We start from the raw sequence: 15,021 nt of genomic DNA, 5'->3' as shown, positions 1-15,021 counted from the left end.
CTTCCATCAAAGCAAACACACAATCCACCAAGACTTTCAGTATCAACTATCAAACACAATATATCAATTTGATGATCAAATGCAAATGGACGGCTTTGATTGGCTGCCCGACTCCTTGATCCTCAAGTCTCTCGTCAAACCCCTCCCCGAGATCTTCCACTCGAAGCCTCCCCACCATTTCTTGACCAAAACCCAACCAAACAACTCCCCCGCCCAAATGACCCATTTGCTCATTCGCCCTCCCCACTAGTTCCTGGCCAAAACCCATCCAAACAACTCCCCAGCCCAAAATGACCCATTATCTCGGTCGCCATCTTTGTCACCAACAAACTCTACCGAAATAGTAGATTCTCAGTCACTGTCTATTCAAGCACTTTATGTTGATGAAGACGGTGTTCAAGGAAGCACGGTAAAAGAGATGAGTTTTGGTATTTTTGAGCAGATGATGTTTTATTTGAGGGGCTTTTAGCAATTTTATCAAGTTAAAATGATGTCCTGAAATGACACGAAATCATGGCAAAGAGCCCTATTCTTACAAATTCAAACGAGGGACATGTAGAAATGATCCATACCACCGGGTCTCTGTGACATTTGCCCTTCATTATATATGGCTTGGTGAAAACGCAAATCCATCCGTCGTTTCTGGTGGTTCTGTTTTTTTTTTTTTTTGTCCCTCGTCACAAGTCCAAAGTAATTCTTCTCCTGCTTCCGGCTTCCTCATCTCCAGTCCTTCCTCAGCTTTCGACATACACCGCCATTCCAACCCTAATCCATGTCTTCTCTGCGATTTTCTTTGCTTTTCCTGTGATCTCCAGAAGAACAGTTGAATTCCAGTCAGAGGTATATTATTTGTGTCTTCAATTTTGGCGTTTTATTTGAGAGCTTTGTAAGTACGGCATGATTCGGTTATTTCTCTCATACACATCGCAATGGAAGATACAAGGATGGTATACCCACAAAATATGCTCGAAACCATGTTTTTTTTTTTTTCTATTGTACGTTATTAACAACTATGACCTTTGAAATTCATACTAAATAAATTGTGTGGTGTATTGTTTGAGCTGGGAAACATTAATAGAACTCAACAGATTACGAAATGAAAACCAAAAAAACAATGGAATTTTTGAAACGATAAAGTTTTAGACTTCTTGCTTTGCAGCATCATTTTTAAATTTTTTTTAATTGAATTACGTTAATTGCGTGTTACTTTCATTTAATAGTAGATTTTTGAATGGCTTTTGCAGTTGGACTTTGATCTGCCGGGCATTCTTTCTTTTGCGTATACTTCTGCCAGCTTGTTATGGAATCTCCAAATCCTTCTCCTTCCTTGGATATTTTAGGTACTTTATGTGGCTATTCTTAAAACTAATTCATTTTGTACTTGATGTGGCAAAAATGTTTATTTTCGTAGCTTTCTATTATATGTGACCGCATTTTCGTTTTCCTCTTGTTTTTATCTATTTACTCATGTTATGTGTACCAGTACGAGGACCTGAAGGATTCTCTGTTTGGAATGGGCCTCCGTTCGCTGGTGGTCAGCCTACTGTTAAACTTGAGAATGTTGTCTGCACGAATGCAACTTTCAGTACTGATGGGTCCAGGTTGATGGTGATGAAATCTGACTTTGTGATTAGCATATATGATTGCAGCAACTATCAAGAGATAAAATCATTTGAAGTTCCCAATGTTGCTGCTGCTGCATTATCCCCATGTGGGACTTTTCTTCAGACCTTTCAGAAATCTTCAACACCACAGGAAAAAAATGTAGTCTTATGGAAGATAGAGACTGGTGATGCTGTTTATCAGCAATTCCAAAAGAACTTGACAAAAACCACATGGTAAACTTAGCTTATTGGCAATTAAAAAACTATGCATTCAAAGAAGAATTGCTAGCAATTGATTTTTTTTTTCTCATGAAAATTTTTGCATTAAACCAATGATATGTGGTCCAGTGGTAAAATTGTAGGGGTGCAACCTAGAGGTTACATGTTTAATTCTTGAAACAACTTCTCCATATATTATGTGGGGTAAAGTCTGTATACATCCTACCTACCTTTGATCCCGCTCACTGTGGGAGCCTTGTGCATGAGGGTTGTTTGCCTTACCAATGGTAGGTGTGGAGTGTGTACATCAGTAAGGCTTGAGAGTTTTTCTTTTGTCATACAATTTGTTTTGAAAAGAAAAGGTAAGAAAGAAAAGCTTCCAAGTTTTCTTTGGTGGATTGTGCTCTCTCTTGTCCTTAACTGTGTTATTTCAAAATTTTCTTCTTTATAACATTTCTATTGTTCATATGCCCACCTTTCAGGCCATCAATCAGATTCAGTTCTGATGAAACTGTTGCATGCCGGTTAGCTACAAATGAAGTACAATTTTTTGATACTAGAGATTTCTCTAAGGGAGTTGTACATCGGCTCAGAGTTCCTGGGGTGGCTGCAGTTGAGCTTTCTAACACATCGGGTTCCCATGTGGCAGTATTTGTTCCAGAGTCTAAGGTAGGTGCGCCATTGCTCAATGCTGAATTTGCATATGTTTCTATGTATGATAAAGGGAGGGCTAACCGAGGAAATATCCGTAAGAAGTACAATAATGTCAAAGAGTGTATCAAATCATGGATCATGCTTGCTTCAAACTGTACTTATATGATCTCTTGAACTTCATGCAAAAATATTAAACTGATTTTAGTATAGTGATATTGTAGAAAAATAAATTGATAGGTCATTTGGTGCAATTTCTTTGTAATATAATAAATGCATGGCAATTCCAAATGTGAGCGAGTTTTGAAACTTCGCTGGTCTTGATTTCTTTTTCATTTATTATGAGTTTTACGTTTATTCGTTTCTGTTTATGCAGGGTAGTCCAGCCACCGTCCAGATTTTTTCTCATGACAAAGATTTGCAGGGTCAACCTGTTGCTCGACGAAGCTTTTTTCGATGTTCTACTGTGCAACTAAGTTGGAATAATGGTTCCACTGGACTTCTGGTCCTTGTGCAGTCGGATGTTGATAAGACCAATCAAAGTTATTATGGAGAGTCTAAATTGAACTACCTTACAACGGATGGGACTCATGAAGGGCTTGTTCCTCTTCGTATGTTCTAACGTACCTTTTTTTTTTTTAAGTTTTAAGTGCCTGCAACGTCTAATTGCTGGGCATTTTGCAGGAAAAGAGGGGCCTGTTCATGATGTTCAGTGGTCATATTCTGGTTTACAGTTCGCTGTTGTTTATGGATGTATCCTTTTTTTTTCCCTCCATTTCTTATTCTCCGTAATTTTGGCTAGAGTTGTAATAGTTAATAATTAGTATGTAGTTGGCTAAATATTTGTATGCCCAAGCTATATTTGTTAGTGTCTAATTTTTTTATGTGTGCATGATATTTGATAACTAATTTGATTCTAAAATATCAAGAAGGGTTGCTCCTCAATTACATAAGGGCCTATATAATCATTATAGTTAGAAAATGCTAGCGATATGACTGGGTGGTGAATAAAAATCCTGAAAAATGATTATATGCTACTAACTATTATCAAATTTTCTACATAATAATATAATATAAAGCGTCAGGAAAACAGATTGCAGAATATATTTCAACTAAAATGTGAGCATAATAATGTGAACTTCTGTATATTCACAAATGATGCAAAACTTATGTTATTCAGTTGAGATTCACATGACAGAATGTCAGTTTCTTGGTTTTGGGTATTTCATATAGGTGACCATGGTTTCGTACTGAAACCAATGTGCTGCTTTTTTGGTTGTTTCTTTAGTGTTGCGAAAATTCTGAATAATTTGACTTTTTTTGGTGTAGCTTTTCTTTTATTCCTTTGCTGTGGTGCTCCTTGACCAAGTGTTGTAGTTATGCCTGCAAGTGCAACAGTGTTTGACAAGAAGTGCAAGCCTCTCCTTGAGCTTGGGATAGGGCCTTACAACACCATCAGGTGGAACCCGAAGGGGAAATGTATCCTTAACCATAAATCATCACAATTTTATGACAGTACCTATATATAATTGAAGGATTTAAACTCACTTATTGTCATTTTGGCCATAGATATTTGTAACCTTAATTCATCAATCTGCAGTTCTGTGTTTGGCTGGTTTTGGTAACTTACCTGGTGATATGGTATGTATATTTCACTTGCTGACGTCTTATTATCTGATGAGTTCCTTGTCGTAGGAATCATTTTGGTATGGGTGTAAACAAGCCGAGTTTTTCCATATTCATGTTTGTTTGTTAAGAAAATTAACGAGCCCGAGCCGAGTTTTTATCGAGCTTTAAACATCTTGTTCAAGCTTGTTTGTTAAGGAAATTAATGAGCTTGAGCTTGTTCACAAGCACTGAACAAGCTTCTTAGTAAGATCATTTCAAACGTATTAACTAGGTAATTTATAAATTATTTGTGATATTTCAAGCATGCTATACTATATGGTCATTTATAAATAACAAAAATCATGAATAGATAATTGACTTGGTCATGACTTTATGGTCAGGCCCTAGTCAGGATTCATGAATATATAATTGAGATATTTTGATAAACATTTATGACGTTCAGAAACGTAAACGAGTCGAGTTCCTCTTTTTGTGTTTGGCTCGTTTAGTAAACAAGCCTAAGAATCTTGTTTGAGCTTGTTTGTTAATTTTGAAGAACGAACATAAATGAGCTCGAATGCAAGCTGTTTGTCGAACGCTCTACTCATTTGCACCCCCTACATTCAGGCCTATTCTTAGGCTAGTTGCTGATTGTTTCCTTTTCTTTAAAATACTCCTTCCGTGCTGTCTTTCAAAAGGTTGTTCTCAGTGATGGAAAACTATTTGATTGGAATTCAATTTGATCGACCTAATTTATTAGGTTGTAACCATCTTCTATATTTACTACTGCTTTGTGTGCCATATGAAAGTCAATCCTCTCTAGGTCTGCATGCATTCAAAAATAAGTACTCTCTAGGTCCGTATTTTATATGTTCTTCCTGTATTTTGTTTTCATTTGAAGTTATTGGCTAAGATATTAGGTTTTGCTGGAAAAACTTTACTGATGTCAGTACCTGCAACTTTACTGATATCTGTATCTGTTGTATAATTAGTTTTTTTTGCAAGGATGGATTCATAGCTCTTAATTTACAGTTGGAAATATCCATAGCTGAGCGGGGTTCGAGTTGGTGCTTTCTTTTACTTTTATTTCGTTACTCTACCAATTTGATGGGAGTCGGGCATCATAGCACAGGGCTGATCATATTATCCATTTGGTGTCCTTTGCTTCTTAGTTCTTAGTCATCTTTTGTCTCTTTTCCTGGGCATACCTCCTGTGACCACCTCACATGGTGCTCTCTCAAAATAAAGTTTCTTGTTGTTTGGATGAGATGGGGAAGGCAAAGAGATGTTTAAGCTGCCTCTGCTGTTGTTTGCCAAGTGATGACTGGATTACATGCTATATATTGCTGAAAGGATTCAGTTTTTCTTGTGATCAAACTTAACCAAAGCGACATTTTTATGAAAGAAATTAATTTAATGAACACATAGATTGATTTTCTTAGTCGTCAGTTTAGTTGGTTTGGATGAATGATGTAAAAAAAAAAGTTAAACAAACACCCGTGCACAATGCTCCCACAATGGGCGGGATCGGGGGTACACCTTGCAATAATCTGGGAGTTTATATATTCATTGATGCTACTTTCAGGCATTTTGGGACTATGAAGACAAAAAACAACTTGGAACAACCAAGGCTGAATGGTCTGTAACAAGTGAATGGTCCCCTGACGGACAGTATTTCATGACTGCCACAACAGCTCCGAGATTACAAGTTGACAATGGGTATGTAGATCATTCATTTTGTTACATTATCTATGTGTTTGAGAGACGGACTTATGGGTGTGATTCTTCACCTAATTAAAATTGTTCATGGTCCACAACCATGTTTTTGGGACCCATAGGTTGGAATACACTGTACACAGTACTTAATTTGAATAATAGAAGTGTCATTCTTTTGGTGAATCACGATGCTAGTTTTGTGATTGTCAGAGATTCAGAATTATCATTGTCATCATTCATCAGGAAAGTGTTGTGTTTTTTTTTTTTTTTGTTTTTTTTATGACAATGGGTTTTGTTCTTCCTTGGTACAAAAGTAATTTGGGAAGCAAATAGTTTTTATGATTATAATTGGTTACTTATAACGATTTATGTAGTGATGCTGGTGCCTTTTGTGTTTGAAATCCATTAAAAACATTATCTTTCACAGACATCCCTATTTTCAGGTTGCTAAGCACCATTCACCATTTGGTAATAATTGGGTCAGGGATAACCATGGATTCTTACCCTTCTTTTAAGTGGAAATACTTAATACTTTTAACACTCTAATTTCTCGTTGAACGAATTCATCAGTGCTGCACGTTCTGCTTAATTCTTGAGTGATTCAGCAACTAAGAATTAGCCAAATATTCCATTCAAAAAATGATATATCTTCTTCCGCTTCATTCTGGAGGGATTGCAGCAAGAAAACTTGCTAAAATATTTCTATTGATTTTAAGGCCTGATTTGGCATCATTGGTTCTTGAGGTATTAAATTTTTTTGGCCATCTGCGACGCTGGCTTTTGCACATACGTTCATGTGGTTCCAGCTCAGGTAAAACAATTCAGTCTGGGATAGGCTTCTTTTTTGATATAAATGTCATTTCTCTTTTTGTTCACTGAAGGATTAAATTCTTCCACTATAATGGATCATCGTTCTTCAAGAAGATGTTTGACAAGTTGTACCAGGTTCGTGTTGTTACTTGTTACTGATATTTACTTAAATTGTTATTATATAAGGTTATCTCAATGTGCAACTTGATTTACCATGTCAACTATTTGTGCAGGCTGAGTGGAAACCAGAATCACCAGATAAATTTGGTCAAATTGCTGAACTTGTCAACTCCGTTGCGTCTTTGAAGATTCAAGAAACCAAAGCACAAGGTTCTGTTTATTGTTTGGTATTTCAAAATCTTGATCATGAATATTGCACATGATTATCTGGTGTATTGAAAATTCCTAGTAATTTGCCAGGACAATCGTCAGCTTCCAGGAAAACTGTCTCTGCCAACCCTCCAGCACAAAAACCTGCTGCCTATCGTCCACCACATGCTAAAAATGCAGCCGCCGTTCAAGCAGAGGTATCGACAAATTTATGTGTTTGTTGGATTTTCTTATCTTGTTGTGAAAGATATGCTGTGCTGTCATAATCCTGAATCCCGTACTGTTCTTTAACACCCTGATGCATGTTTCTTTTGACTGGAACACCATTTCTTGCATGGTTGAAAATAATATTTTCCTTCATTTCAGTTGCTGTACAAGTTATTGCAGCAACTTTCACAACTGCCTTCGCTAGACTAGTCATCACAGTGAGCCTTCACTAGTGTATGCTCAATAATAAGGCAAAAACAAATTGCACAGAATTTTATTTCGAGTTAAATGCAAATCACACTAGACAGCATACGGTTGTTTGCATTTCTTGAAGCTTTTATGAATTGTTGTGGCCTGTCTAGTCACCCCGGTGCATCAGTTGCAGATGCATCAGTGATACTTTAAATTTTGTTCACTACTTGATATGGTTCTGATGATTTAATTGGTTTTACATGACAGTTGTTTGGAGGGAGTGCTACAGAGTAAGGGCTATTCTTTATTTTCCTTTCTTTTTGCTAATTCGTCAGCAATAGGAGTTTTAGATGTTGAAGTTATAATACTAATTAATTTTTTTTTAAAAAAAATTGTTTTTAGGGGAATGAGTAAGACTGCCCTGAAAAACAAGAAAAAGAGAGAGAAACAGAAGGAGAAGAAGGCTGCTGAAATTGGAAATGGCACATGATCACACTCAAGTTGCTCTCCGCTGGTGTACCTTAAGTAGTCAATGCAATTGTACCCTGCACTCTATGGCTTTTGAGTCTAGATTTCCATAGTCAACCCATGATATTATCTGATCTAAATGGTAGTAACTGGGTTGAATTTTGATTATTTTTTTAAAATGAGAAGGAAGAAGGGGTGGGTTCTTGAGTTGGTCAAAATAAATGCATGTCGATCAAGTTAATGTTTTGTGTAAACAAAACTTCGAGCATATACTCAAGGCGACACTTGTTTTGGTCGCTATGTGGTGGGTTTGAGTATGTAATAAAAAAGAAAGTGACTGATTATATTGTCTTCTGAGGTGTAACCATATATGGAAATACAGAGTAGGCGGTTGCTATTTGTGGGTTACAAGGGGGGTTGGAGATTGAGACTCAACAGCCATCAGCTGTCGTGTAAGGTACTGTTTATGATACAGACCTTCAACCTTTACCTAGTGCGGGTAGGGTAATTACCGAGAAAAAGGAGAAATGAAGAAAACATAATTCTTATTCATCAATTCGCTGGTTTACAATCAGAGCAAACAGCATCCACAATGGATGCTTGATATTAAAGTTATTAAGCACTTGAAACACTAGTTTCAAGAATCTAACGTCTACGATGGATCAAAACAAACACTTGAAACAATTTTTGATAATAAGTGGATACTTCACATTTCACGACCAGGAGGTGTCAAACCTCCTATATCCTCCTATATCGGCTGGGAATCAAGTGAAGGGTTTGTATATAGAAGCAAACCTTCCTTCTCTTTAATAGGCCTTTTAGGGGGAAGAATATGAGGCTCAGATTTATTACAATGGAGGTCACAGGAGTTCACAGGAATTTTTATTTTCCCTGCTACCTTTGGGCTTACCAGACACAATAAAAGAGGGGCTTACCAGATACAATAAGAGAGAGTTGTTACTGACCCTCCATCTATTATTCTTGAAAGTGAATTCACTCACTCCCATCTATTATCAAAATTTCTAAAGTTTCCTTCCCACTGATGCACATTTTTTTTTATTAAACATGGAAAAGTTACTTTGATTGTCATACAAGAAATCTTGAATGAAATTATTGGCACAGAAATACTAGAATTCCCTCCCACTGTAAGATGAGAATATGCAGCCGTTAAGGACAACAGGGTCACTTCTGTCACGGCTAGAAGCATGGCTACCCGTGGCATACAATACAAAATTTCAAGATTCTTCATAATGGCAAAGCTTCAGATTGCTTCTCCTGAACTCTGTACTTGGTATTCAGTAATAACAAATAATTGATAGCTTTCCAGTTATTCATAAAGTTCAATGAATCATTCTACCCATCTGAGGCACTGGAAGCCAATGCTTCAGTTTCTGATTTCTCTAGCTCAAGAGATACATTAAACCCAAATTCCTTTCCAGGCACAAATGCCATTTTGAGCTCATCTGCAGTTTGGATCGTGTTAACTTTCTTCTCCTTCACCTTCAAGTTTTCCTGTGTTTTGGTTGCAAAGAGTTAGAAGTTTTACAAGGTTTCTGAAGTAGATGCATGCAGATGACTAGCATTTTTCACATAATAATTCATGGTTGCAGATGACTAACCTTTTTCACATAATAATTCATGGTTGTGGTTAATATTTCACGTATGACGAAGTTGGTGACGCGATCTTTACCAAGAATCTGTAGAAGCAAGCTCTGTGGAACCTGTATCAAGAGCAAAATCAGTCATCGTCACCAATATAAAATTAAACATGCATGCATTAAGCAGGACAACTAGAAAGAATATCTATATCACTTGTTTTAAACTGTCATGCTCTCTTTCCTAAAAATAGAGAGTTCTGAAATTGTGGCTCTTATAGACCTTCTTCTGATATGGATATGCTATTTCAGAGTTAATCTATTAGGTTTAAGATGAACAATGCATAGTTTCTTTGATAATTGTACACATGCATAAAGACATTGATAACGTATTTGACACAATGTTGAACCCAAAACACAAAGCTAACAAGTCATGGGCCACTTGTGGACACTGAAAGCTCAAATGATGTGTAATGAAAATGATATTTAAACTTGCATGTGCTCCTCAATAAGGCACTGAATACATTCATCTGGAAAAACACATCAATTGCATGCACAAGTATAGTCTTACGCATATGCATCACTTTGACCTACATGCCAAAAGCAAAAAGCTAAGGGTGTTCAATGACCTATAGCTCATTACCATTATTAGTTTTCTTTCCTGATAAGTCTAGTTATATTAGTAACAAAAAAAAAGCAAGTGAATGTGAGTTATTGTCACTCCAGCTTTCTAATAAAAGAAGTATCTATTCCCCCTATTCGAACTTTATCAATCATTGAAGCTCTTTCCTTGTATTTTAAGCAATGAATGTATCAGGGAACGAAAATGGTAGTCAAATTACTCATTGACTAGACATGGGAGCAAAAAACTATGTTCTTACATATACTTGAATACGGTTGATATAGTAATAAAGAGTTGCAACCACTCACCTGTGTTGTTTTCCCTGGATTCACTCCCATGTAGAAAGAAAACATAATTATGTCAGTATTCATGAGCTGAACAGCTCATTAGCTGCATAGAAGCCACAAGGTATGAACAAAAGGAAATGACAGTATAATTGAACGATATTCTATACTCACACTTGCAATGTTTTCAAAAATACTGATTATGTCGATCTCATCGAACGATATTCTAACTCACACTTGCAATGTTTTCAAAAATACTGATTAAGTCGATCACATTTATCAAACGACATCTCCACTCACACTTACAATGTTTTCAAAATACTGATTAAGTCGAATCCATTTTAATGAGTGTTGGCATATCAAAATGACGAAGCACCAAATCATGTACTTTTGATTGATGAAAAGAACACAACATGTAACAGCCTGCCCCTCCATGGTCCTAGTGAATATTGTCCGCTTTGGGCCGATCCATACTAGTCCGCCTGGATTTGTTCTCCTGGACCCTTTGGCCTAGAAGATGCGTTCACTAGGTTAGGAGATTTGGTTTATTATATTATGCACTTCAATTCTTTCCTAGTGAGTCCCACACTCTCTAGTCTCAACTCTGGGGCCTTAGCTCCAACACCAACTGTAACAACCTGCCCCTCCCTGGGCCTAGTAGATATTGTTCGCTTTGGGGCAGCCCATACTAGCCTGCACAGTTTTATTCTCATGAGCCCTTTGGCCCAGAAAAGTAGAAAACACGTCTAGATAAAACCACAGATGTAGTCAATCTTTTAGTGCATATGAATAACATATTGCATATTGTTTTTTCAGAAAAATGTATACATGAATAATATGTTATTTATACATATATTCATGGTTACAAATTCTAATGAGGGCCACAATTCGGATTGTCAGGGCACAGTTAACATAGAAAATCAACAATATAAAACAAAAGGAAGGTGAATTTAGGAAGAAACAAACATGATAATAGTGCGAAGAAGCCCGAAATTCAAAAGTTAAAAAATTAATGTACAGATAAGCCAACCCACAGGATTGCAGAACAATATCTAATAAGAATGAGTATCTTTGATGTACAATGATGCAGGCGCATTCGGTTGAAACACAAAAATGCATAACCAAGATATAGAAGTGTAGATAACTAGATATATTATAATGCTACTAACCTTAATCAATAGGTTTGAGAAGTTCTAGTTTTTGTAGAATAATTTTGTCATACAAAAATTGACAATAAAAGCTTCAATTTTTTTTTGCCAGAACAACTTCACTCTCCTAATTCTATGCAATGATGTTACTATATCTTTCAGATCATGTTCATGCAGTTGTATGAACAAAGTAAAGCTACATGATCTAATTAAAAGAAATTGGGTAAAAAAAAATAATCTGGGTATAATTAATCTGTAAAAATGATCAGTCAATTATTAAAGTTACATAAAGTTATAAGGACTAAGGAGCCTTAGGATTTCCATGTCATCCACGCGTTGATATAGTATGTCACATTTAACATATTTATACACAAAAAAGCATATGCAATTTGAGAAATACAAGCTATAACACTCTGATTGGACTTACAAGGAACATGAGAAACTGATCAAGATGGGAACTTTATTTTGTTCATACATGAGACATAAATGTATTACCTCCTTTTTGCCTTCGAAATCCTGGAATTGGTGGTGCCGTACTAGCCAACTCCCTCAAAATCTTATCAAATGATTTTTGTGTCTCATCCCCATTCAAATCCACTCTTAGCTGACAATTGAAAGAACAAGAGAATTTAGCAACATGAGGTCGAAAACCTAAATTGAAAATATTGAATTGGCATTCATAATAATAGCGATGCTCCTAAAATGTGTAGGACTCGAGCTACAAATACTACTTACATTCCACAATACCAATTAGAACCTTATCTCATGAAACTTGGAGATTATATAAATGAAATCTCATCAAGCCTTCATTTCAAAAAAAATTGGAGTCAACCAAATCCATAGGAGATTATTGTCTCTTTGGCCTTTGGCCACTCATTCTTTTATCTATATCTACAGTTAACTAAAGCCTGGAAGACTGGATTCATCGAAAACTCAATTCACTCTAAGGATAAAATGCAGGTGCATTGTAACTTATATCAAGGATCATCAAAGCAATTATGTCAAATGGAATTAACATGCAGTGGATTGTAATGGAGAAGAGGAACAGTAATTGACTACTAAAAAATGGGTTATTGACATAAGCTAAAACCCAATGGCACCTCTAGCTCATTTTCATCTTGCGACACCACAACTATCTTTGCATCTTTCAAATTTAATGCCTTATCCTCCGGATCTGTAATTGATGCCTCCAAACCTAATAATGCCAAAAAAAATAAAAATCAATGCAATGCCACACACAACACCATAGACACTCACAAAGAAGCGTAACCAAAGGCTGAAAATTCACCTGACCCAGAAGCACACACGGGTTGGTATGCACGTTTTGATACCCTCCAATGGATATTAGTAGAGACGGCCGACCTGAGAAAAATCAAACAACTTATTATCAAAATACACATACCCAACCGAGGATAGGTGAAATCGAAGTGGAGTGCGGATGATACCTGAAAAGGTTTTGTTGGGTACCACAAAGAATTAAGCTTTTGTTGTTGCTTTGATGGATATGAGAAGCATGGCCATGACAGCAACTCCAACTGGAAGAAATCAACTGCCACAACAAGCAGTAAAAAGCGCAAAAAAAAAAGAGCATAGGATGTTGTTAAAGTGTATTTTTTGTTGTTAATAATTTACACTCGTTTGTTTCGAAGTGGGGATTCTTACATTGGAATGTTGAAAATGTCGTACCGGAGAAGCAGTTGGTATCATTATCATCTTCGCCAAGGCAGCCATGGAGATAGCGTTTGGGTTCAGAGAGCAAACTTCTTCTTCTTCAATATTTGTAAAACGGCAGAGTTTTACTCAATGGGACCTGGCTCTGTGTATGTTTGGTAGAAAATATAAAAATAGGTGGATACTGGAACTAGGGCTGTCAAAAATAATCGAGAAAACCAAATCGGCCGACCGGACTGTCCAAACCTCTATTTTGAAGTACTAATACCATCTAATTAGGGTGTTTTAATATTCAAAGTAATGTATTTGTGTTTAAATAAACTAATTTTACCCTTATAGTTATTTCCCTTTGGTTTTACAGGAAATCGGGCTTAAACAATTGAATTAGGGATGCTTGGAGCTGAAGGAGAAGCTGGAAAATTCATCAAGTGTTTGGACACCTTATGTACCATTCGAACACTTCCTTCACAAATCAAGACAGAGGCTTCACCAACTTGGAGGACGCTTGAAGTGTCCGGACACCCTCTCGAAGTGTCTGGACACTTCCTTTGAAAAATGAAACAAAAGCAGCCAAAGCAAGCTCGAGTGTCCAGACACCTATTGCGGATCTGCAATTTCCTGCATTGAAATTTTAAGGGCATTTGAGGCAAATTGAATAGGTAACCAATGGGGGACGATTTTGTAAGGGTAGTTAGGTATTTTTTACTGTAAAAAAAGATGGGAAACCCCTAGGATTTGGGATTCATTCATTACACAACATTGGAGCCTCCATAGTTTTTCTCTCCCTTTCTCTCTCTAGGGTTTGCTTGGTTCTTGTGATTTTGTTTGTAAACATTGATTTTTATGTATAAAATTGATGTTTTTATCCATTATGTTGAGTGGCTAAGTTTCCTTTCTAGTTTCTAGTCCCGAACGGTGGGTGCAAGGTTTCGATTACTCAAGGTATGCTCAAGGGATCATAGCTTCGATTTCTCTTTTCTAATTTCATGATAGTTGTGTGATTGGATATATGAGAATGACATATTTGATCGTATTCTTGGATTGTCTACTCTAGGCATTGTATCTAATGTGTTCGATTGAGAATTGTTAAGCTCATTGCATGATTTCCTTAATTAATCGAGTTTTCCATTGCATAACTATTAATTATGTGTATTGATGATGAAGTTTTGGGTTAATTTAGAAATGTGCATGGGAGAGTTATGATTAATTGATCTTTGAGTGTGAAACTATGGTGTTAGCCAAGCCGAGCCCCAAGGGGGACCATTAGTACATAATATTAGGTGTTTATCCTTTTACGTTCATCGTAGATTAAGAAACCCGATGGCCTACATGTATGAATTGAAGTCTTATATCCTAATTTTCTTTGCATATGCATGATTGACAGTACCACACAATGCATTGTGTATGGTTGTGTGTATTTGCAATGATACCTTGAGTATGAGAACCGAGTAGTCACCGGGACGGATTAGGGACTAGGTTTTTAATTAATTGTTTTAAATCCAATTCGTGTTTACTTTGATTACAAAATTGCTCATGCTACCGAGTCATTCGGCCCATTTCATTTACTTGTTTTTATTTGATACTCATTGCGTTTATTAGTGTTAGCTAGTCATTTGCATATCATTCACTACCAAATTTACATTGCTTTCTCGTGGATCAATACGGTTTATTACTTATCGATACCCTACACTTGGGGTAAGTACACACACACTTTGGTGTCGGTCAAGTTTTCGGCGCCGTTGCTAGGGAAGCGAGTGTCAAAGACGGAGCTGGGTGGCTTGTAGATGCTAGCTTTGTGCTATTAAACGCCATCAAATAAGGGAGGAGCACGGTCACGCTTCAAGGGTAACTTCGTTCCTCCCTTTTACTTGCTTTCTAGTGTAGTTGCTAAAAAGA

General features: G+C 36.6%; 2 protein-coding genes across 3 annotated transcripts; one reads left to right on the top strand and one right to left on the bottom strand.

Annotated features, from left to right (window-relative positions):
* The first annotated feature begins 643 nt into the window (after positions 1 to 643).
* Positions 644 to 8,157, top strand: LOC120006200 (eukaryotic translation initiation factor 2A). Its single transcript, XM_038856145.1, has 14 exons — positions 644 to 840; positions 1,245 to 1,340; positions 1,484 to 1,838; positions 2,306 to 2,492; positions 2,851 to 3,085; positions 3,159 to 3,227; positions 3,852 to 3,953; positions 4,075 to 4,115; positions 5,668 to 5,801; positions 6,680 to 6,743; positions 6,842 to 6,938; positions 7,029 to 7,135; positions 7,605 to 7,627; positions 7,740 to 8,157. The coding sequence occupies exons 2-14, from the start codon at positions 1,301 to 1,303 to the stop codon at positions 7,825 to 7,827; spliced, it is 1,542 nt and encodes a 513-aa protein (XP_038712073.1). The 5' UTR covers positions 644 to 840; positions 1,245 to 1,300; the 3' UTR covers positions 7,828 to 8,157.
* A 753-nt stretch (positions 8,158 to 8,910) lies between these two features.
* Positions 8,911 to 13,279, bottom strand: LOC120005335. Of its 2 annotated transcripts, none has more exons than XM_038854919.1 (8): positions 13,141 to 13,279; positions 12,900 to 13,003; positions 12,743 to 12,816; positions 12,555 to 12,649; positions 11,950 to 12,058; positions 10,331 to 10,344; positions 9,425 to 9,526; positions 8,911 to 9,317 (listed from the first exon to the last, which is right to left on the bottom strand). In XM_038854919.1, the coding sequence occupies exons 1-8, from the start codon at positions 13,183 to 13,185 to the stop codon at positions 9,159 to 9,161; spliced, it is 702 nt and encodes a 233-aa protein (XP_038710847.1). In that variant the 5' UTR covers positions 13,186 to 13,279; the 3' UTR covers positions 8,911 to 9,158. The 2 variants fall into 2 exon arrangements, with proteins under 2 accessions (XP_038710847.1, XP_038710846.1); XM_038854918.1 differs by having other exon boundaries at positions 13,117 to 13,273.
* Positions 13,280 to 15,021: the final 1,742 nt, after the last annotated feature.

Source organism: Tripterygium wilfordii, chromosome 9, assembly GCF_013401445.1.
Source record: "Tripterygium wilfordii isolate XIE 37 chromosome 9, ASM1340144v1, whole genome shotgun sequence".
In the NCBI taxonomy this organism is placed as follows: Eukaryota; Viridiplantae; Streptophyta; class Magnoliopsida; order Celastrales; family Celastraceae; genus Tripterygium; species Tripterygium wilfordii.
This window is presented reverse-complemented; position numbering and strand designations above follow the sequence as displayed.